The following is a 24,522-nucleotide window of genomic DNA, read 5'->3' on the forward strand; positions in this document are numbered from 1 at the left end:
GGTCTCAAACATCTTTCTATTTTTACAAAGTACCAGCTGATCTCCCATGACTTGTTCCTGAATAAAATTGGGAAAAGGATCAGTGGGAGTTACAGTTCTCTGTTCTAACCAGACAAGCTTCAGCATGCAACGTCAACAGCTGCTGGAGTAGAAGGCCTACTGTAGTGTATGTACCTTTAAGAGCCCCTGTGTACTGTAATACCGGTAGTGACCACTTGGGTATATAAGCCTGTATAGCGTCTTGTATCTTTTAGTTCACCTCCAGACTTTGTTCAGTAAACACCTGTTAAACCAACTCCTGCATTCCGTGTCTCCATTAACACACGGATACAACAGTGGCGACGAATTCGAAACGGACTTACCTGCAATTCGGCAGCACCTCAAGGGGATCGATTCCTCAGATGAAGGTCGAAGAAAAAAAAAACTGCGCTTTCACCAGCTAGCCGGGCTGGTGGCAGGTACTGCACTAATCCTTCCTGGGCGGCGGGCTGGGGCTCGATCGGGTGGCTCTGCAGCGGGGCCGAGCAGCGAGTCGGAAGGCGGAGGCAAACAGAGACGGAGGGTGGAGCACTCGGGAGACGGCCGGCGCTGCAAAGCACGTCGGCGTTCGGACCAAGCAGAGGGAGGGAAAAGTCCCAGAGAGTCCGGCGGGAACCAGTCTCCAACTATTAAAAATATCTGTGTAAATAAAAACCACGGAGAACAGCGTTGTCAGCAGCAGCGGGAGGCGCCATTTTTTTCTCGGCAGGGAAGAAAGGAAAGCGTGGGAGGCGCCATTTTTGATTTTCAGGATGCCTAAGACTGGCAATATTACTGCTTTCGATAGTAATATAGAGGATTGGACCACATATGTGGAAAGAGTGGAGGTATATTGCACAGCGAATGAAGTAGAGGATGATAAAAAGGCATCGGTACTTCTAAATCTGATGGGCGCAAGGACATACGGGCTGTTACGAAACTTAATCACTCCAGCCAAACTGATGGACACGAATTTTAAGGAGATTGTTGATACCCTACAGGAGCACTTAAACCCAACACTGCTGCTGATAGCGGAACGATTCAAATTCTTCAGGAGGAATCAGCACAAGAATGAAAGTAACGCTGATTACCTCACCGAATTAAGAAAGCTGTCAAAGCACTGCCAATTCGGGGCAGGACTGGCAGATTCTCTACGAGACAAATTCGTCTGCGGTCTCCTAAGTGAAGGAACACAGAAAAGGCTACTTTCTGAGAAAGATTTGACACTGGACAAGGCTTTCAGTGTGGCTGTATCATACGAAGCAGCAGCAAGAGGAGCTGCAGAGATACAGCAAAAGCCACAGGACTTCGGCACCCATGAAATGACACAGGGTTTTGAGAGATGTTATCGCTGCGGCAGATCCACCCATGACCAGAGGGACTGCTGGTTCAAGGACAAAGCATGCAGGCAATGCGGAAAGATGGGACACATTGCACGTGTATGCAGATCTGGAAAAAAAAAATCCACTGACAGAAAAAAAATCAATAAGGAAAAGTACAGAAAGGTACAAATGATGACGGACAGTAGCTCCGAAGACCAGAAGAGCGATAGCGACTCCGGAAACAAGAGACTAAGCTGTCTCAAATTACATAATGTAATTGCCAAAGAAGATTGCCAGATCATTTGGGTCACCCTCACGATAGCGGGGTCCCCAGTTAAAATGGAGCTAGATACAGGATCAGCTCTGACCGTCATAAGTCAACGGGATTACGAGCGGCTATTTCCGCATATACCTTTGAAAGACACATCCATTATCTTGAAGACATATACGGGGCAGAAAGTATACCCCAGAGGGAAAATAAGGGTGCCTGTTGTATACAACGGCAAGGAAATACAGAAGTTGTATTTATACGTTCTGCAAGATGGTGGTCCACCGCTGTTGGGACGTGAATGGATCAGGAAGATACGTTTAGACTGGCACGCCATTCAGGCACTGACGGTGACCAGTAAGAAAACAAATGATGATGACGTCATACCTGAACGATTAAAAGACATCTTGGCCAACGCCAAAGAAGTGTTTCAACAGGAACTAGGAACCCTGAAAGGCGTCACCGCCTCAATAAAAGTGGAAGATGCGGCAATTCCCAAGTTTTTTAAGGCAAGGCCGGTGCCATACGCAATTCGTCCAGCAGTCGAGGCAGAGCTGGAGAATTTTGAAAAGGCAGGCGTGTTATCCAAGGTAGATTGGAGCGAGTGGACAACACCCATCGTCCCGGTCATGAAGAAAACGTTGAATAATGATAAATCTGAAGAACAGAGAAAAATTCGCATCTGTGGGGACTTCAAGGTGACTGTAAACCCGGTCCTTCACACGGTACAGTATCCTCTTCCGAGGATAGAAGATATTTTCGCCTCACTATCCGGAGGGAAACGTTTCACCAAAATTGACTTGGCACAGGCATATCTACAGATGGAGGTTGAGGAGGCCTCTAAAAAGTATCTCACGATAAACACACACAAAGGCCTGTACCAGTACAATCGACTGGGTTTCGGAGTAGCATCAGCTCCAGCTATCTGGCAAAGAGCTATGGAGCAAGTCCTGCAAGGGATTCCGGGGACTCAATGCTACCTAGACGACATCCTTGTAACAGGAGAAAATGACAACGAGCACCTTGCCAATTTGGAGCAGGTGCTCACTAGGCTGAGAGAACGGGGCCTACGAGCAAATCGCCCCAAGTGCGAATTTTTCCAGAAACAAGTATCATATTGTGGCCATATAATTAACGAAGAAGGGTTGCATAAGTCACCTGAAAAAATTGAAGCGGTCATAAAAGCCCCAGCACCTGAAAATGTCTCACAATTAAGGTCGTTCCTGGGATTGATAAATTACTATCATAAATTTTTACCGAACTTGTCAACTGTTCTGCACCCTCTTAACGCACTGCTACAAACGGGAGTAATTTGGAAATGGAGCGAAGACTGTAAACGTGCCTTCCATAAATGCAAAGGCTTGATCACGTCCAAGGAAGTGTTGGCTCATTATAACCCATCACTGCCAATCAGACTGGCGTGCAATGCATCCCCTTACGGCGTAGGAGCGGTATTATCGCATAGATTCCCTGATGGCTCGGAGCGGCCAATAGCTTTTGCATCACGCTCATTGAACTCAGCTGAGCGTAACTATGCCCAGATCGACAGGGAAGCACTCAGCCTGGTGTGGGGAGTGAAGAAATTCAACCATTACCTACACGGACAAAAATTTACCTTGTTGACTGACCATCAACCCCTCGTCTCCATATTCAACCCTAAAAAGGGCATTCCCATTATGACAGCGCAAAGGCTACAGAGGTGGTCCCTTTTCCTAGGGGCACACCAATATGACATAGAATACAAAGGATCAAAGCAGCATGGGAATGCTGACTGTTTATCGCGCCTACCGTTGCCAACGGTAGAAGAGGCACCTACAGTGGACCCAGTGGAGATGTTCCACTCAACCATAGTGGAATGTCTACCAGTAACAAATTCTACCATTGAAAAGGAAACGAGAAATGACCCGACTCTCCCACGAGTCTACGATTTAATGGTGAAGGGATGGCCAGCACATGGCGAACCACTGTTGCCAGCATTCTCGCAAAGAAGAGAACAGCTGTCAGTGTGCCGAGGAACCTTGATGTGTGGATCCAGAGTGGTGATTCCACCCAAACTCCAGGATAAAGTGCTAAAGGAGCTTCACGAAGGGCATCTGGGTGGAGTGAAAATGAAGAACCTAGCCAGAGCGTTTGTATGGTGGCCAGGTATCGATGGAGACATCGAAGAAATGACCAAGAGCTGTCTAGGATGCCAGAAGGTCCAAAACGCCCCACCACAAGCCCCTCTGCATCCATGGGAGTGGCCCTCATCTCCATGGCAAAGGGTACATATCGACTTTGCTGGTCCATTTATGGACTCAATGTTCTTAATCGCGGTGGATGCACACTCCAAGTGGCCGGAGGTAATAAAGATGTCCTCCACCACCACGGAAAAAACCATCACAGTATTAAGGACCATATTTGCCAGGAATGGGCTGCCTGAACAGATCTGTTCTGATAATGGACCGCAATTTGTGTCCGAAGAATTCAGGAAGTTCTTAAAAAACAATGGGGTTAAGCACTACACGTCCGCCCCATACCATCCCGCCACCAATGGATTAGCTGAAAGGTTTGTCCAGACCTTCAAGAAGGCCATAAAGGCCATGGGTAATGAAGACATAAATCTACAACATAAAGGGCAGCACGGTGGCATAGTGGTTAGCACTGTTGCCTCACAGCGCCAGGGCCCCAGGTTCGAATCCGGCCTTGGGTGACTGTCTGTGTGGAGTTTGCACATTCTCCCCGTGTTTGCGTGGGTTTCCTCCGGGTGCTCCGGTTTCCTCCCACAGTCCAAAGATGTGCGGGTTAGGTTGATTGGCTATGATAAATTGACCCTTGGTGTTAGGGGGATTAAAATATGTGGGGTTACGGAGATAGGGTGGGATATGTGTTGGTGTTGGTGTAGGGGTTACGGGGATCGGGTGGGATATGTGTCGGTGCAGGCTCGATGGGCCGAAATGGCCTCTATCTGCACTGTGGGGTTTCTGTGATAAGGTAGATAACTTATTGTTTGCGTACAGGAATGCAACACATGTGGTTACAAACCAAACTCCCGCCATGATGTTTTTCAATAGAAGACTAAGATGCCGGCTGGATTTGATCAAGCCAAACATCAGAAGGGACGTAGAGAACCAGCAATTTCAAGGCATGAATGAAAGGCCAACTAGAACCTTCCAGATAGGTCAACAAGTTTTGGCCCGGGACTACCATACCGAGAAATGGCAGCCTGGAACTATTTGCACACGACTAGGACCGCTGATGTATACCGTGGACATTGGAGAAAGCATAATAAGGCGCCATGCTGACCAGATCATAGAGTCATCCGAAAAGGGACAACCTACACCACAACTCTATACGCCTAATGATGAAGCAGAGATACCCATAGCATCTACCTCCGATCCGGTGATACTGGAACCAGATGAACCCGACACTGGCATTCAAGCCGAATCGACCTTGCCAAAAGAACCTACTACGCCACCGAGGCGTTATCCGGACCGAGTCAGGAAGCCTCCAGAGAGACTGACTTATAATTGATTAACTGCAGCAAATGTGTAGATTATTGTTCTTGTAAACATGTTAATTAATGATTACTTAAAATGTTATGTACTAATTACCTAAAAGGGGAGGAACTGTAGTGTATGTACCTTTAAGAGCCCCTGTGTACTGTAATACCGGTAGTGACCACTCGGGTATATAAGCCTGTATAGCGTCTTGTATCTTTTAGTTCACCTCCAGACTTTGTTCAGTAAACACCTGTTAAACCAACTCCTGCATTCCGTGTCTCCATTAACACACGGATACAACACCTACCAGCATTTCTGGCTGACAGCTGAGTTTTGGCAGGTTCTGCCTGAGAGTAGGATCAGGTCAGATCAGATCGGGAACCTTCTGGGAACAGGGTTGGGTGGGGTCTGTATTTGCCTGAAAGTGGGGTCAGATTGGGCAGGGCAGATGGAACAGGCTAGGCCAGATATAGAGACTGAGAAGGCTGGGACCTTGGAGAGATTGGAGATTGAAGTCAGGCAGAGCAGAAAGTTTAAGGAGGGGGGATCAGGACTTGGTCATGTGAGAAAAAAAAAGTTACGAGGTAGAACGCTAAAAACTGAAAGCTAAAAATGAAAGTAGAAAATAAAAAAAATGAAAGCCTTGTGATTCTGATTGGTCCGTGATGTCTTGCGCTGGCATGGACCAAACAGCAACATTAGAGGCTTGATATATTAGACAGAATATTACACTAACATACAATATTACAAACATTGGCAAGATTTTTAGTACTGTACTATTTGGTCTCCTGTCACTTTGCTAATGGACATTTTTTTAAAATAAATTGTGTCTCGTTCTTCCTGTAACTTTCTCTCTGCAATTCTTTGTTTCCTACACTGTTTTGCAGTTTGCTTTCACTGTTCAGCGCATCTTTCTTTGCATCTTTCTATTTCCTCCTCATACGTTATGTTGCATTTATTCCTCTTCCTGTGACTCTTCCATTAATTTCTCAATTCCCCATGCCTCCTTTACTTTCTCCATTTTCTCTCTGCTCCTCTTTGCATGTTCATTCTGCTTCTCAATTTCTGGCCGCTCTTTCTTTTTCATTGCATCTCTTAGTTTGAGGTAAGGTTGGTTGCAATGTCTCTGCACACATGTATGGAGGCCCAAAAACAGTGGGACTGACATTGCTTGTATACATGAAGTTTGAAAAAAACAGCACTAAGGGGCAGTGGGGCCATATATACATATATTAAGTGGAGAACACTGGATGGAAGGCCTATCCGAGAGATACAGCTATAGGAATGGAGTAGAAAGTAAGCCTAAGCACCTCGAGATGGGCAACCCCATGACTAGGGTTGGCAGTTCTGGCTGGAGGCATTCCTGGAGGTTTGATCACGTGACATTCTGACCACATGACATCTGAGCACGTGATGCCAAATCACATGACAAAGACATCAGATCACATGATCAAATATTTATCCCATTCCCTTTGCAATGAAGATTTAGTCTCTATCTCAACAGCCACATGTGGTGAAGGATCCCATGGTCTAATAGCCCTCAGTTCAAGAACCTTCCTCCTCCCTTCCCACTTGTTTCTTCCAGCGAGTATCCTTGGTTTCCGTTCCCTAGTTCCCCATTTGCCTACCAGTGGAACTAATCTTTCACTATTTACCCACAATAAGGTCCCTGGGTTTCATTCACCCCTTTACTGGCTGCTCCCCTCTCAGTGCCACTTCCACTCACCACCTTGTTGCTGCTGCTGCTCCTGGCTCTGCAGGAAATGCTCACACCTGCCCCATCATTCCCCCCCCACCCCTGCTTGAGCCCCAATTGCCTAATCCCCATTCCCCAGTACTCCCCGGACCTCTCAGCCCCAGATCCCCCCACTCCCCGAGCCCTCAGTCCTCCTCTCGTCCCTGAACCCCCATTGCCCAGTCTTTGACTCCTCCACCCCAATCTCGAGTCCCCGGATTTCAGAACTCCCCCCACCCCGGATTACAGAGCACCCCTGCTCCCGATTCCCAACACCGGTCGCAGCTCTCTGCGGATGATGGCACTGAGCCGCAGCCGGTGACGTGCTCCGTGGAACAGCCTGGGAAGTAACTGTGTTTAAAATTAATGCAGTTCAACCTCATTCTAATTCCCAGTGCCAGGCTAAGTTAGTAGTTATTTACATTACCTCACACAGTGTATGTTGTTCATGTGGGTGCATGGCGGCGGGAGATTTAAATTGCATATTCTGGGCTGCTTGAGGCACTGCTCGGGATAGTAACCCCCGATTCCAGGAAACTCCCGGTTATTCCTACCCATGGCAGGGGCAAGTACAGGAAACTTTGTGCTATCCGGCACCGAGCTGCTGCCGTTCCCTCCAAACTGCCGTACACTCCAGAGCTAATGTTGAAACATACGGAGATTTTCATCTCCATATGAATCAACAAACCCTGTTGCTTAGCAACATCCTCTAAACAGTCGGCAAGCGTCTCTGTGGCGTCTCTAGCTGAAGCTGTTGCTTAGCTACAGACCTTGCACAGCTTGACTGTTCAAAAAAAGCAAAGAAAAGAAACGAAAAGAATTAAAAAACGGCTCCTGATTTTTGCCGGTGGCTCCACCTGTAATGTAGTAATAGTTAAATAAAAATAAGAGGAAATAGGGTAAGGTCAAGGAGCGACGTTTGTCCTGTAAATTATTTGCATTCTAAGAATATGCGGGATACTTTCACATACCAAATGGACACGCCACCATATCCACAACATTTATTAGGTAGATATATAAATGGCGTTCGTTCTATATCGTGTCAGTACTATTTTGTAAGAACTACATTTCGTTGTACTGCACTTGTGCACTAACAATGACAATAAAAGTTGATTAGATTGATTTGATAAGAATTAAGAGGAGTAGGCCCTTCGAGCCTGCTCTGCCATTCAATAAGATCATGGCTGATCTTCGACCTCAACTCCACTTTCCCACCCAATCCCCATATCCCTTGATTCCTCGAGTCCAAAAATCTATCTATCTCCGCTTTGAATATACTCAAAAATTCAGCATTCACAGCCCTCTGGGGCAGAGAATTCCAAAGAGTCCCAACCCTCTGAGTGAAGAAAATTCCTCCTCATCTCAGTCTTAAATGGCCGACCCCTTATCCTGAGACTATGCCCCCTAGTTCTAGACTCTCCAGCCAGGGGAAACAACCTCTCGGCATCTACCCTGTCAATTCCCCCTCTGAATCTTACATGTTTAATGAGGTCACCTCTCATTCTTCTAAACTCCAGAGTATAAGCCCAATCTACTCAATCTCTCCTCATAGGACAATCTTCTCGTCCCAGGGATCAATCTAGTGAACCTTCGTTGCACCGCCTCTAAGGCAAGTATGTCCTTCCTTAGATAAGGAGAACAAAACTGTGCACAGTACTCCAGGTGTGGTCTCACCAAAGCCCTGTACAATTGTAGTAGGACTTCCTTACTGTTGTACTCCAACCCCCTTGCAATAAAGGCCAACATGCCATTTGCCTTCCTAATTGCTTGCTGTACCTGCATGCTAATTTTGTGTTTCCTGTACGAGGACACCTAAATCTCTCTGCACACCAACATTTAATAGTTTCTCACAATTTAAAAAAATATTCTGTTTTTCTATTCGTCCTACCAAAGTGAATAAACTCACATTTCCCCACATTATATGCTGCCACCTTATTGCCCACTCACTTAACCTGTCTATATCCCTTTGCAGGCTCTTTGTGTCCTTCTCACAGCTCACTTTTCCACCTAGCTTTGTATCATCAGCAAATTTGGATACATTGCACTCGGTCCCTTCATCTAAGTCATTAATGTAGATTGCAAATAGCTGAGGCCCAAGCACTGATTCTTGTGACACCCCACTAGTTACAGCCTACCAACTGGAAAATGACCCATTTATCCTTACTCAAGATTCAAGATTATTTTATTGCCATATGTAACTGGTACAATGGAATGCTTACTCCCCACTCACTCCCACAATATAAGTATAAATATAAAAAGCAAAAGTAAAAACAAGTATAAATATAGAAACAATAAGCAAATAAGTATAGCAATGACAGCCCAAGTTGCAGGATATGATGAATAGTGCAAAAAGCCTCTATTACCACTGGAAGTAATAGTAATATAATATGATAAGTATATGGTAGTATAAGTATAATAATATATTTATATGTAAATAAGTATAAGTTAAAATGCAGTGTGCAATGTACAAATGAGTTATAAGTTATATAAGTTATAAGTTAAGGTTGAGGTACAAGAGTCCTATGTGCACACAGTCTAGTGATCAAGAATGTTCTTGTGCGCTCACGGTTCATGTGATATACAGTTCCAGGGTGGGGGGGAGAATGTGACTATGATATGTGGGACAGTGTGGTTAGCAGTTCAGTAGGCGCACTGCCTGTGGGTAGAAACTGTTCTTGAACCTGCTGGTCCTGGTTCGGATGCTGCGGTACTGACGGCCGGACCACAGGAGGGAGAACAGTTCGTGCCCAGGGTGATTGGGGTCCTGGATGATGGAGCGGGTCTTGTTCCGACACCTGGTCTGGAAGATCTCCTCGATGGACTGAAGTGCACACCCGATGATCTTTTCTGCTGTCCTCACAGCCCTCTGGATGGCTTTCCTGTCCTGTGCAGTGGTGTTACCATACCACACATTGACACCACCCGTCAGGACGCTCTCTATGGTGCCGCGGTAAAAGTTCACAAGCCACTGTGTGCTTATGCCGGATTTCCTCAGGCACCGTAGAGGGTAGAGGCGCTGGTGTGCCTTCTTCAGCATGGCCTCAGTATTGTGGTTCCAGGCCAGGTCATCGGAGATCTGCAGTCCCAGGAATCGGAAGCAACTGACGACTTCCACTGGTGTTCCATCTATGTTGATGGGACGGTGGTTCCCTCGGTGGCTTCTGAAGTTCACAATGAGCTCCTTAGTCTTGCCAACGTTCAGGACAAGGTTGTTGTCATTGCACCATCTCATCAGCTGGACTATCTCATCTCTGTACTCCGTCTCGTCGTCGTTGCTTATCAGGGCAATTACTGTGGTGTCGTCGGCAAACTTGATGATCCGGTTGTTGCTGCGTATGGCTGTACAGTCATGTGTGAACAGAGAGTACAGCCAAGGACTGAGGCAGCAGCCTTGTGGCGCTCCGGTGTTGAGGACCAGAGTGGATGAGGTGTTGTTCCCTATTTTCACCACTTGAGGCCTGCCAGTCAGGAAATCCAGAATCCAATTGCAGATGGGGGTGCCCAGGCCTAGGTCCCTCAGTTTCAGGACCAGCTTGGAGGGAACAATAGTATTAAATGCAGAGCTGTAGTCAATGAACAACAGTCTGACGTAAGTGTCCCTCCTGTCTAGGTGTTCCAGGGCAGTGTGTAATGTTAGGGAGATGGCATCGTCCACAGACCTGTTCGCCCTGTATGCGAACTGGAACGGGTCCAAGGAGTCGGGGATGATGCTGTTTATGTGCGTCATGACCAGCTTTTCCAGGCACTTCATGGCTATAGGTGTTAGAGCCACGGGTCGATAGTCATTGAGGCCTGTTACCTTGGTCTTCTTAGGTAACGGCACAATGGTTGTCTGGTACAACAGACTGCTGCAGTGAGATGTTAAAAATGTCCGTGAACACAGGAGCCAGCTGGTCTGCGCAGGTCTTGAAGACACGGGGTGGAACCCCGTCTGGGCCGGCTGCCTTCCGTGCTTTCACCCTCCTGAAGGTTCTCCGGACCTCGGACTCAGTCAGCTGTAATGTGCAATCCTGTTTTTTGTCCGTTAACCAATCCTCTATCCATGTTTAATACTACCCCCAACCCCATGAGCCCTTACCTTGCGTTTTTATGTATCAAAACTACCCATGTATTAGATTCACCGGAGTCCCTATTTTCTCTTACTGCTTCTTCCATCACTAAAGCTGCCTCCAAAAAGCTTGACTTCTGCTTTCATGCTAAATATTTCTTTGCCTCTTGACAACTCTTAACTCTAATAAAGATAAAGCCCACTAAAATTTGAATACTGCTCCCATAGCGACAATTTTAATAACCTTATATACTCTCAAATGGGACACAAGAAAAGGCTCATCATCTCACAGTTAATCCTCTCTAATCCTCTACCTCTCTATTGCAACCTTCCTCGTTTTAGGTGGTAGCCGTGCCTCAGTGGTAGCATTCCTGCCTCGGAGTCAGAAGGTTGTCCCACTCCAGAGACTTGAGCACAGGATCTAGGCTGAGATTCCAGTGCAGTACCGAAGAAGTACGGTCAGAGGTGCCGTATTTCAGATGAGCCGTTAAACCGACGTTTCCATCTGTCTTCTCAGATGAACGTAAAAGATCCCATGGGACTACTCTGAAGAGCAGGGAAGTTCTTCCAGTATCCAGGCATATATATCTGACTGGCTTCCTCTTAATTGGCTGGCAAGCCCGCAGGGCAGGTTTAACAAGGCCAATTGACGTAAAATCAAGTCTGTGGGCCGGATGTAGTTGGGGGCGGGACTGGAACCCGGAAACCACCTGACCCACTCCCACGCCGCATCGATCGAGAAAATCGCGGCCATGGGGTCTGAAGCTCATCTCAGCATTAAATAGGGCTCTGAGATTACCAACGGTCTAGTTCAACTAACAGGAAGATGTGGGGGTGTTAAATCAGGAAATAACAGTTTTGAAAAAATATAATACTCCTTTATATATTACTTTTGATGGGAACAAAGCTCCCACTAATTCCTGAAGTTAGATTTTTAAAATCTCTCAATTGAAACAGCAACATTTTTCATCAGATGTGATTTTTTTTTTAAATAATAATAATTCAACTTTATTGTCATTGTACAATGCACAAGTACATGAACAACGAAATGTGATCTTGCAAGCTCCCATGAGTCCAGTACAAATAACATTAACATTAAACGTAAATAGCACCGTCCTGGGAGAAGCAAAGCCGCTGCGTCTGTGCGCGCCGCCATTCCATTTCCACCATTCCTCCTGTCCGACAATCTTCAGCCCAACGCCCGGGCCTGCTCACCAGCCGCCCCTCCCGGGGCTCCTTCCGTGACCTTCTCACCAACCGCCCCTCCTCGGGGCTCCTTCCGTGACCTTCTGTACCTGGTCTTCCCTGATGGTCACCCCTCCAGGTACTAACCAGGCCTGGCTCTGCTTAACTTCCAAGCCTTGCCAGTGACCCTGTCCCTAGTCCCAGGAACAGGGAATTTAGATAACATAAAACCTTGATCTGCAATATTCAGCATTAAAATTCTCATTGATATTGCGCTGTTACCATAGAACAAACCAAGAGAATTGGTTGTAGTGTACCAACACTCGGTGCCATGGAGTAGTGGGATGCAAGTTCACACCTGGTATTTGCACATTGCAAGTTCCTGATCTTACTTGGGTCATTTGGGAAACATGTTCAACACAGAGGAGACAGAAAAAAACAGAACTTCAAATATTAAAAATGTATCAAAATGCAAATCAATTTCTTATGCACCCGTTACCAATTGGCTAGCACAAGTTCTCTGCCAGCCACATGAATCAGGTAATGATAGTGAGCGCAATCTTTAAAAAAAGGGAGAATGGGTGATGCTGTATACAAGAGCACATAGAGAAATTGGGCTCAAATCAATCCTGATTAACAGGATGAAAATCATGAGTTTTGATAATCTCAACTCAACCCTCAATACACCTGGGACCCCACCAAAAAAAACTACCAATAACTCATCAATATTTAGCCTAAATTGGTAGCCTTTTTGAGACAGGATACAAGGTATATGGGAAATGGAAAATTCATGCAGGTGTAGGAGGGACTGCTCGTGAGTTGGGGGTTGAAGAGCACTGTTCGCGAGTAGGAGCTTTGCTCTACTTCTGGTCTGTACCATATTCATTTGAACAGTTGATACTACTAATGCATTCTATTCCCCCAGCACTAATGCCCTTTATGCCGATAAGCATAAAGGTTGACTCTTTCTCTCCCCGTCTTCTCCCTCCCCACAAATAATGATTGCTACTGTACAACTTATCAGTAACCTTTCTAAATACTGACCACACAAATGAAATTGCAAACAATCTTACCCATTTTGAGCCATTTGATAAAGCTCTCTCAGGACAGACTGTCTGAAGTGGGACAACAAGCTAAAGGTTATGTTGTCATCAAGAAAGATCTCAATCAATCCCTGCAAAAGTTGGAAAAGCATGATTTAGCATATACCAGTATTCAGTACATTTCATCTGTATAATGCACAAAGCAAACTGTATTCTCCCCACACTGTTTAATGGGTCTTAATTCAGGAGTGTGAAAAGGAAAATAAATTACAAGCAGGACTGATTTGCAGTTACTGAATAAATAAAATTCAGCTTATTACAAAATGACAGTCACCAAATAATCAAAACTCCAATTTTATATGGGATGCTAGGATCAAATTCCACAATTTCAAACATTTTTCCTTGAAAATTAGGCCTGCTCATTTGTGCCAGACACTGAGTTTATACTGGAATATTACATATACATGAAAAAAATGGATAAAAATATTCTTGTTACATAGTGTGTGAACTGGTCACATTATACATGGCAAGTATGGTGGCAAACCAATCTCAAGGTCGGGGGTCACACCAGTGTTATTTTTGAACTTGACTGTCATAGCCCCCAACTCTATCCCTCGTTCCATTTTGTAAAGTAGTCTGCCGATGAATAGGGGCATGTAAACATTGTGCAGAGGGTAAAATGGAGAGGGATCCAGCTGGACATGGAAGAAATGGAAAAAAAATCAGTGGCGTATTTATTTTGCTGCTTTGACATGAGCAGCAGCTCTGAGGTCAGCCAGACTGCACAGGATGACACCAACATTACTGAAGGCAGTGCATGCCAAGAGGTGGTTGTAGCCAGTGCTTCCAACAGCAATGTAAATTGAAAGCTGGAGGCAGCCATAATTTATGGCTGCTGGTGGTCACTCACACCTACTCCATACAGGCCATACAAGTAGTTGTGCTGTCAGTAGTCTATCATTACCTCCGCTAATAACTGTAGGAGACATCACAGCTGCGCCTGATTCTGTTCTCACCCAAAGTCCACACGTGCGCATTTCTGCAGGGGTGTACTGGATTGTGAGCAGCAGCGGGAATCCTAGGTAATTTTCCATTCACTATCCCGGGGTGCAGAGTCCCAACTGTAGCACCTCTAGCACTGCCCCATCCAAGATCAGCTAGCTCAGCAGAGACTGCCAATTGAACCTGGAGCTTTCCTGGTCTGTATGGCTCAGCTATACTCACTGGACAGACTTGTTGAGTTACAGGCGAGGGTAGAGCCCTGTTTGCAATTTTAAAACAACTGAATAGAAATCCAGCTGCTACAGAAATCATCCCACAAAACAAGGAGGTTTGTACAGTCAATATTGTTTTGGGAAGTGGTTCTGCAATATAAATACAGCACAAGAAAAATTTAAGGAAGGCAACCAGAGATACGCAAGGATAAAGAAAAATGAAAAAATATAAATTAGTGAAACCAAAAGAAGGAATTAAAAAAAAAAAACAATGGCTCACAGTGAATAAAGGTCCTAGATATGAAATTACTTGGGTCAGTCGCAATCCAGCCCAATGGGCAGGAGCCACAAGAACAAAACAGTCCTAATTTGACACTAATTAGTAGTCCCATGCAGACAAACCATAGGATGTACACTCAAAATGTACACTCTCGGGAGCCGCAAGCTTACATTTCGTTGTACTGCACTTGTGCACTAACAATGACAATAAAGTTGATTATTATTATTGACATTCAAAATAGAAAAAAAATGTCAGAATGGTGAAGTGGGGTACGACATTTAGGACTGAGGAGGAGAAATTTCTTCACTCAGAGGGTGGTGAACCTGTGGAATTCTCTACCATAGAAGGCTGTGGAGGACAAGTCACTGAATATATTTAAGGAGGTAGATAGATTTCTAGACACAAAAGGCATCAAGGGGTATGGGGAGAGAGCGCGAATATGGAACTGAGATAGAGGATCAGCCATGATCATATTGAATGGCGGAGCAGGCTCGAAGGGCCGAATGGCCTACTCCTGCTCCTGGTTTTCTATGTTTCTATGAGACGCTTCTCTGATAATGAGTTGGGGCACATTGCTGGGGCAGAGCAAAGCTTTACTTTGTAAGCAACCATGCTAACCCAAACATGAGAGTGTCTGACGCAGTCACTGGAGGTTGAAAAATGGGAAAGTGCTCCAATTTTCAACATTAACATCGCTCATCTGATGAACACAAAATTCAGTGGATTGCTAGTGGTGGTGATGCGAGTAAACAAAAAACCCAACATAAAAAAAAAATTCGTATGCCATGGAACTTCAGTGGCAGGTAGTGTCGCTTAGTGAGTGCGGAGAACCAGCGTTACCACCCACTCATTATTGAACAGTATGGAAAAGGGTACACTGAAGTTGGGAAACAGCCCATCCTCTCGTTCAACTTAATCCCCATTAACAGCAGAGATAAATTTGAGTAACTGAACACTACGTCTGTAACACAAATAGCATAAGCAATGGACGATGTGGAACAACACAACACCCAATATCACAATTAAACCCAATAATTCACAAGTGATGAAACAGTAAAAACAATCTTCACAATTCCTCATGAATGGAGAAAACTGGATTTTACACCACAACCCATTTATCATTCAGTGAGATGATGTTGTTGTAAAAATTAAATGGTTTTCTGCCTTTCATTTTAAAACAATAAGCAAGCACTTTAATGCACTCCCCATTTGGTTATCAAAGTTCTTTTAGAAGTGACTGGCTGCCATATTGAAAACGGAAGAAATATGGAATCCATAGGGTTACCTCAGCCCCAAAAAAGATGTTTCATGAGTTAGTCAAGGAACTGGGCTATCATTTACTTCACAGGATCTCTACAAAAATAAGACTTATGCTAAATCCATAATTTTCCCCTTTATGTAAATAACTGCTACTATCATTACTTCAGTTCCATACGAGGAGCCACAAAGAGCATTAAAGCACATGAATGCATTAATTTTACAGCAGTATTGGAGCAGCAAGTTATTTCAGTTATACTGTGATATTATATAAAGGAAAACCTTAAACATTCACTCCCTCCACCACCGGCGCACCGTGACTGCAGTGTGTACCATCTACAAGATGCACTGCAGCAACTCGCCAAGGCTTCTTCAGCAGCACCTCCCAAACCTGCGACCTCTTCCACCTAGAAAGACAAGGGCAGCAGGCGCATGGGAACACCGCCACCTCCAAGTCACACACCATCCTGACTTAGAAGTATATCGCCAATCCTTCATCGTCGCTGGGTCAAAATCCTGGAACTCCCTCCCTAACAGCACTGTGGGAGTACCTTCACAACAGACTGCAGCGGTTCAAGGCAGCAGCTCACCACCACCTTCTCAAGGGCAATTAGGGATGGTCAATAAATGCTGGCCTTGCCAGCGACGCCCACATCCCACAAACGAATAAAAAAAAACCATCATATTGCAGTGGAGTGTGAAATGCTTAAATTAACTCTATGAATTACTATACCTGATAGTTACTGGATTTAATACAGTGGTGAACCCGGCCATATGTTGTCAACTGTAGTTCATTCGTATCAGATGGAGTTGTTAGCACTGCACAAGCCTGGCAGTAACCATCTAATCTCCTCCGGTCAATTCGACAGTGAACAGACTCAGGTCCAATCTAACAGAATTTTAAAAAGTGAGGCAAGACAAAAACAAACAAAGGAATATTACTTTTTAAAAACACACACATACAATTCTATATGTAGCAATTATTTTTAGATTTAATTCAAAGTTTCCCTCCCATCACATTCTCTCTCAAGTCTGTGCTGCTCTTCTATGGAGGTCTAACCTGCAAATAGCACCCACAAGCACAATCAGTGCTGCTCCCTAGTTTCTCTTCCTGCTCTATCTGTGCAGATGTCCTAACATACTCATCTCTTAGGACCTAGAGGACATCAGGGTTTTCACTTGGGTTTCCTACTTGACCGTCCTAGATCTACAACCGTGCTACAACTAACAGTGTCCTCCATCAAAAACAGTTTTAAAAATAACATTTTTTTAAAATTAAGAGAATGCAGTTTAAAAAGGTGCTGGTATTGTCTCTTAATAGTTCAGTTAGTTAAAACAGTGACCGGCTCAGGAATATAAAGCAGGTAGGTCCCAGGTTCAATTCCTGGTCTGTGCTGCATGAGCTGATCTCAGCAGAGGGTTCCTGCCCCAATGGAAATGCACTCGTGGATGTCGGAAGAGAATACGATCAGACTTAGCTTTGATGGGCTTCCGCAGTCAAATAGTCTGCCGACACCGAGTCACAGCTCATAGCTATGAATAACTTACTGAACACAGCAAGTAGCAGCCATACAGTCATACTTGCCAGTGAGGTATTTTGCAGAGTACCTTTGAGAGCAGTTCACTGGTTTTGAATAAATGTTCCTTTGCTTTTTCATAGACAGTTGGGTTTGAAGAGCCTTGACTGAAGAATACTGTGCCCAGATCGTAACAAACCTACAATCAAATTAATTGGTGGCAAATTATAACACTCTTTGCAATACTATTCGTAAGAAAATATACACAATTTCAATTTACTGATATATTAATATAATAAAGCATTTTCAAAAACAGTTCTGGAATCACATTTGCATTTAAAAACAATCACAGAATTCATCATACTTGGGACAAGATACAAATTTTACAAGAAGCCATTATAGTTAAGCCTTTTCCAATTAATAGATTATAATGTATGCAAAATAAATATTCTTGATGTGTGTGGAGGACTCTTGGCCATTGGTTGCTGATCTACTAACCAGAGTACTAATTTGATCAGAGGTCAATGGTTGACGATCACAGTAACAAGTATGTGCAACCATACATTTCTCATTTGTGGTTTGTTAACTGGAATATATATTAGTTGAAAAATCTAACTTGACTGAGTTGCATCTGGTCACCTAGTTCATGTTACCATGTGGTATACTTGCACGTTTAATTAGAAAATTGAGCTTCATTTAAGTCCCACATATCTCAATGGTCAATTCTATACTTAAGCAACCTTTAAACACCAAAACACATTTTTGGTACAGCTTTTGTTTTTACTTTTGAAAGCAGCAATTCTGGCTGTTCCTTGTACAAGTTAACTCATGTGCAACAAAAACTACAATGGCAGTGTAGACAGAAATGTACGGGTAAGCGATAGGAGTGTGGTTTGGGTTTATTGCAGTGGGATGCGCAGGGAGTATGCATTGAAGTATGGGGCCGTGTAGAGGGAGATTGCATTGACTGTGAGGTTGAAATGGGAATTGTTTGATTTTTGCAGATCATGAGAAAGAGGGCCAGAACAATATAGATAAGCGTGAGGTAGTACATTTTGGTAGGAAGAATAAGGAGGCCCACATACTCCTTGGAAAATAAGTGTCTAAATGGGATAGAGGAACAGAGGGATCTGGGGGTACAGATATATAAATCACTAAAAGTAGTGACCAGGTTAACAAGGCCATAAAAAAAGCAAACAAAGCACTGGGGTTAATTTCTAGACGGATAGAATTGAAAAGCAGAGATGTTATGTTAAATTTGTATAGAACCTTGGTTGGACCACACTTAGAATACTGTGAACAGTTCTGGTCTCCATATTATAAAAAGGATAGAGAGGCACTGGAGAAGATGCAAAAAAGATTTACTAGAATGATACCAGAACTGAGAGGTTATACCTATCAGGAAAGACTGAACAGGCTGGGGCTCTTTTCTCCAGAAAAGAGAAGAATGAGTGGTAACCTGATAGAGGTCTTTAAGACGATGAAAGGGTCTGATAGGGTAGACGAAGGGAAGATGTTCCCACTTGCAGGCGAGACCAGAACTTGGGGCCATAAATATAAGATAGTCACCAATAAATCCAATAGGGAATTCAGGAGAAACTTCTTTACCCAGAGAATAGTTAGAATGTGGAACTTGCTACCACAAGGAGTAGCTGAGGCAAATAGCATAGATGCAGTTAAAGGGAAGCTAGATAAGCACATTAAGTAGAAAGGAATAAAAGGTTATGTTGATTGGGTTAGAGGAGGCTCGTGTGGAGCATAAACACCGGCACAGACCTGTTGGGTCAAATGGCCCATTTCTGTGCTGTAAATACTGTGTAAAATGTGCAGTGTGGGAGGTTACAAGAAGGGAGATACAAGGGCAGGGAAAGAGTGAGAGGGGATTGACAGGAGACATGGTGGGCGATGGAAGGGCTTTCTATGGACACATGGTCATTGGAGGGTAGTTGTGTGGAGCCCCAGGGAGATATGGCAATGAGCTTCTGGTGGGGTGCAAGGGAAATGGCAGAGATACTAAACAAGTGCTTTGCTTTCATTTTCATGTGGACAGTTATGTATTTTACAATTGTGGAGCTGGAGGGTGAGGGGAGTTTTGAAGCAGTTTGTGGAAGTTGTTATTTGGGGGAAGATGTTGCCAAAGAGGTTGCTTAGGCTTGGGGTGGACAGGCTAAAGGATGTGGTGGTTTCACATCTAGAGATACTGGGAGAGGTGAGGAGGTGGCAGAGGCTCAGAATGTGATTTTCTGAAATCTATTGAGAGGAGGGTTGGGTTGAAAGGTGGCAGATGGAGAACACCACTTCACAAGGAAGGGTTATGGAGCAAGCCTGGGATGGGCCAGAAAATTGTGGACTGGTTGGTCTTGCTGCAGTCGTTGATGGATGGCTGGAATCATCATTTGCAGAGTAAGAATGATCCATTAAATACTCCATTAAAACTTTATTTAGCTCAACAGCTGCTCCCAATGCAGATAACTATCAGGTCCCTTTGGCTTCTCAACGCAGGATGACATTTATACTGCAGAATGATTATCGCTAATACTGCAAGTTTAATCCAGAATGAATTTGGTTAACAGGGAATTCTCTATTTTTATACTTATTATTGTATTTACTCAAATATATCCCCACTTCTTAAACAAAAAAAATGAACTTATGGGCACAGCCTATATGCAAGAAATGACTGGGACGGGAAGAGCAAAGAGCAATTTGAGCTTGAGTGGTCTAAATGCAGGGATTACCCATGTACAAATAAAATTGTACAACAAACCGTAAGATCAATACTGAATTGCTACCCATCATCAACCATTTGTTATTTTCAATATAAACTATAGTTTTTTTTTTACTTTAACCATAATATAGGCAAATGGTTAAAAAACTATAGCAAACTTGAGCTTCTATGGCACAATGTAGTATTGCAATTTCTTCTACCCCCACTTCCACCAAGTAGTTAACAGGAAATATGACATGTTTGCAGAGTATTACCTGGCAATGCATTTCATCCACACTGATTTGTAATCCAGATATTGTACTCTCTGTCTCTCCATTCGCCAGGCAAGATTCTGCTACTATCTGGTCCAGGGTCCTCATGGTGTGAACATGCAGGTCTGTGGTCAACTGAAGTGCTCCCTCCAAAACAAGAATGGAGTCTCCAGCTTGTTCCTTTAGCTATTGGTGTGAAAATTAGATACTGTTATCCATGTGCTTTTAATTATTTGAACAATAATGCAAATTGCTCATAGTGGATCAATCTGTGTAGACCTGATTTTCCTGGTTCACTGTAAACAAATCATGTTGGCTGTGGAATCTGAAGATGGACTCCAAGGCATCTCATTGAAGAATTGGCTGCTTGGAAATGGTTGGTTTCTATCAGAGCCCAGAAGGCTTTGATCAAAAATCAGTCAAGTTAAATGCCATTTTAAAGAAAGTGAATATTTTAAATGCTTATTCTGAGGCCAGCCTCAGAGAAGAGGATTGTTTAGATTGGTGTTCCCATAATGTCAGCTGGGATGGATGTTCCAACACTTGTGAATTAACTGCTGGATGCATACAGCCCTTCGCTCCCATAATTGCTAACCATATTGAGATCCACTTTAAGTTGTGTTTTGGAATTGTCATGGGACAAGACACCACTGTAGTCAAGCTAATGGACGAAGTTCAAATGAAATATATCCTTATAACCCAGAGACCTTCTTGGGTTCGTCAGTTTTTTATTCATTATGCTGCTACACAAGGTCTTGGCTTAGTGGTTGCACCCTCGCCTCAGAGTCAAAAGGTTGTGGGTTCAAGGCCCACTCCAGTGGCTTGAGCACATAATTTAGGCTGGCACTTCAGTGCAGTACGGTCGGAGGTGCCGTTTTTCAGATTAGATGTTAAATCAAGACCATGTCTGCCCTCTCAGGTGGACGTTGAAGTTCCTACAGCACTATTCGAGGAGGGAGTTCTCCTGGCAAATATTTATCCCTCAATCAACACCTAAAACAGTTGATCTGGTCATTTATTTTATTGCTATTGGTGGGACTTTGCCGTGTACAAAATGGCTGCCACATTTCCTACATTACAACAATGACTACAGTTCAAAAAGTACTTCATTGGTTGTAAAGCACTTTGGGATGTCCTGAGGGCATAAAAGGATTTAAGTAAATGCTAGTTTTTTTTTCTTTCTTTACATAAGACAGGGGCGATAGAACTCCACAGGCAGAGCCGAGAGAAGCTAAAACACTATCTTAAAACAGTCAACTTAGTTTTTGTATACTCCAAAGATGATGATTGTGCTGTATTGTATCTTGGCTAAAACTTTTTTTGCTTTGGTACATCAATGAACGTGTAATTTAAAAAAGTCAGGAATAGTTGTTTAGTCCGTATTCGGTGGCCCAATGGCGTGGAATGTTCTGCCAGCCAAGGCAATAGAGGATATAGTTGGCATGTGACATGTTCTCCAGTAAGCAAACTAACATGACTGGAGTTAATGGCTAGACCTGGGCTGTGCTAACCAAACTCCAGCAGATTACTCCCACTAGTTAAACCAACTACAACAGATTGGTCCCACTGGTTAAACCAAACGACAACAGATTACTCCCACTAGTTAAACCAAACTACAACAGATTGGTCCCACTGGTTAAACCAAACTACAACAGATTGGTCCCACTAGTTAAACCAAATGACAACAGATTGGTCCCACTGGTTAAACCAAACTACAACAGATTGGTCCCACTGGTTAAACCAAACTACAACAGATTACTCCCACTAGTTAAACCAAACTACAACAGATTGGTCCCACTGGTTAAACCAAACTACAACAGATTACACCCACTGGTTAAACCAAACTACAAAAGATTGGTCCCACTGGTTAAACCAAACTACAACAGATTACTCCCACTAGTTAAACCAAACTACAACAGATTACTCCCACTAGTTAAACCAAACTACAACAGATTACTCCCACTAGTTAAACCAAACTACAACAGATTGGTCCCATTGGTTAAACCAAACTACAACAGATTGGTCCCACTAGTTAAATTAAACTATTGTAAAGCACTGGACACGTAATTTTTGACAAAACCTTATCAAATCGCTTCTTTTACTGTGGTGGAAACAGTTTTCTTTTGAATTGAAAAACCTAGATATGAACAGGTATGAACCCTCTGGTTCATCGAGCCTGTCCTATACAATTGTGATACTTTGTGCATCACAATATATACTCTCCACCCCACCCGAAACCATGTGATCTCCTGGGAGCAGTGAAAAACCAGATAATAACCCAGGCCAATTTGGGAGAAAAAATCTGGGAAATTTGTTGCTTCACTAACTGTAAATGGGAATACTATTTCATTATTCTGATGTGGGTGGATCAAAAGATGCAACACAGTCTTGGTTTAACTAGTGAGACCAATCTGTTGTAGTTTGGTTTATCTAGTGGGACCAATTTGTTGTAGTTTGGTTTAACTAGTGAGACCAATCTGTTGTAGTTTGGTTTAACTAGTGGGACCAATCTGTTGTTGTTTGGTTTAACTAGTGAGACCAATCTGTTGTAGTTTGGTTTAACTAGTGGGACCAATCTGTTGTTGTTTGGTTTAACTAGTGAGACCAATCTGTTGTAGTTTGGTTTATCTAGTGGGACCAATTTGTTGTAGTTTGGTTTAACCAGTGGGACCAATCTGTTGTAGTTTGGTGTAATCTGGGAAATTCCTCTTCAACCCAGCTTGGTGATTAAAACAAGTCCAGGAGATCACTCTGGCCCTGAATTCCCTACCTTTTGCAGGAGGATAAAGGGCTAATCTCCATAATGCAGTCCAAGATTGAACTGAGCAACATAGAAGAAAAATCAAGTTGTTTAGCTGGGTAATGTCAACCTTGAGTTTTAAAAGCATATAGATCACAGGAAGGAGGGAGAACTGAAATGTGAATCTTTTCTATTCTCTAAGAATACTTCAAAACACAAAAAAGCTACAACTTTGACATCTCATCTTCACAAATTTAATTTTCTTCACCAAAAGGTAGCTTTTGACTGAAGTACTGTTCCACGAAAAAATACAAGCTTTAAGAATATTTTAATATTGACTCAACAGTAGCTTTTCAAAACAAAAAGTAGCACAGATGGGAAACTTACCACTTTTAAAATGTTATCTGTCAATTCCTTTTCTTGCTGCATCTGACTCATTCTGTGCACAAGAACAGAAAACAAATCATTTAATAGAAAACCAAATAGCAGCAGACAAAAAAAAACCAAGAGTACGGTCAAATGCAAGAACGAACTTGCATTGACATAGTGCCCTATCACGGCCTCGGGGTGTCTCAAAATCTGCTGGCTAGGGGGAGAATTTGGACCAGAACACTGAGCAAAAAGTCTTGTTTTCTTTGAATAGTGCCATGGAATCTTTTACATCCACCTGAACAGTTTAACATTTCATTTGAAAATCGGCACATCTGCCAATGCGGCTCTGGGGTTAGCCTAGATTATATATGTTTTAAGACCAGTAACAACTGATGTCTCTCTGTGAGGAAGAGCATAGCTAGAGGCCATCAATATAAGATAGTCACCAAGAAATCAAATAGGGAATTCAGAAGAAACTTCTTTAACCAGAGTGGTGAGAATGTGGAACTCGCTACCACAGGGAGTTGTATGGATGCATTTAAGGGGAGACTAGATAAGCATATGAGGGAGAAGGGACTAGAGGGTTATGCTGATAGAGTTAGATGAGGAAAGACGGGAGGAGGCTAGAGTGGAGCATTAAACGACAGTATGGACTGGTTGGGCCGTATATCCTATGTGATCCTATGTAATTGCGCTGGTTCATGGCAGATTTTATGCTCGGTGATATGCAAATGAGTTTGCGAAGAAACTCAAGAAAAAACACTTCTCAAAACGAGCGCAATTTTGGGCATAATTTGCACCCGGATCGCTGATTGCACCCAAAGCAGAAAATCTACCACTGTTCCATTTTCCAGCACCAACAATCCCAACCTTGTCAGCATAAAAATTCAATAATAAATACTTTCAGGTCAAATACTAGACTTTCTGTAGGCCAACCAACCCAAAAAGGAGAAAACAAAACTGCAGGGATCTTACAAAGCTAGAAAATCTACAGAGCATCACACCATTAATTTTCCCACAATGACCCAGAAATTCGGGTCCCAACGCGTGAATACGCACGGGGTA

The 24,522-nt window shown here is 43.6% G+C and overlaps 1 protein-coding gene across 7 annotated transcripts in view; it reads right to left on the reverse strand.

Annotated features, from left to right (window-relative positions):
• The window catches only part of ints8 (integrator complex subunit 8), a 170,973-nt gene that overhangs the window by 104,044 nt on the left and 42,407 nt on the right, over positions 1-24,522 (reverse strand). For all 7 annotated transcript variants that reach the window (XR_015078983.1, XR_015078982.1, XM_085992630.1 and 4 more), the window contains exons 7-11: positions 23,473-23,524; positions 20,349-20,531; positions 17,461-17,568; positions 16,586-16,741; positions 13,132-13,232 (exon numbers count right to left, since the gene is read on the reverse strand). Coding sequence is in view for 5 of the 7 variants with exons in the window: in XM_085992630.1 (XP_085848756.1) it covers positions 13,132-13,232; positions 16,586-16,741; positions 17,461-17,568; positions 20,349-20,531; positions 23,473-23,524 (600 nt within the window). In the remaining 2 variants the exon portion in view is untranslated. The remainder of the gene's footprint in view (positions 1-13,131; positions 13,233-16,585; positions 16,742-17,460; positions 17,569-20,348; positions 20,532-23,472; positions 23,525-24,522) is intronic.

The sequence above is a fragment of the Somniosus microcephalus genome, chromosome 7 (assembly GCF_052327205.1).
Source record: "Somniosus microcephalus isolate GS21.2 chromosome 7, FLI_Smic_1.0, whole genome shotgun sequence".
Lineage (NCBI taxonomy): Eukaryota > Metazoa > Chordata > Chondrichthyes > Squaliformes > Somniosidae > Somniosus > Somniosus microcephalus.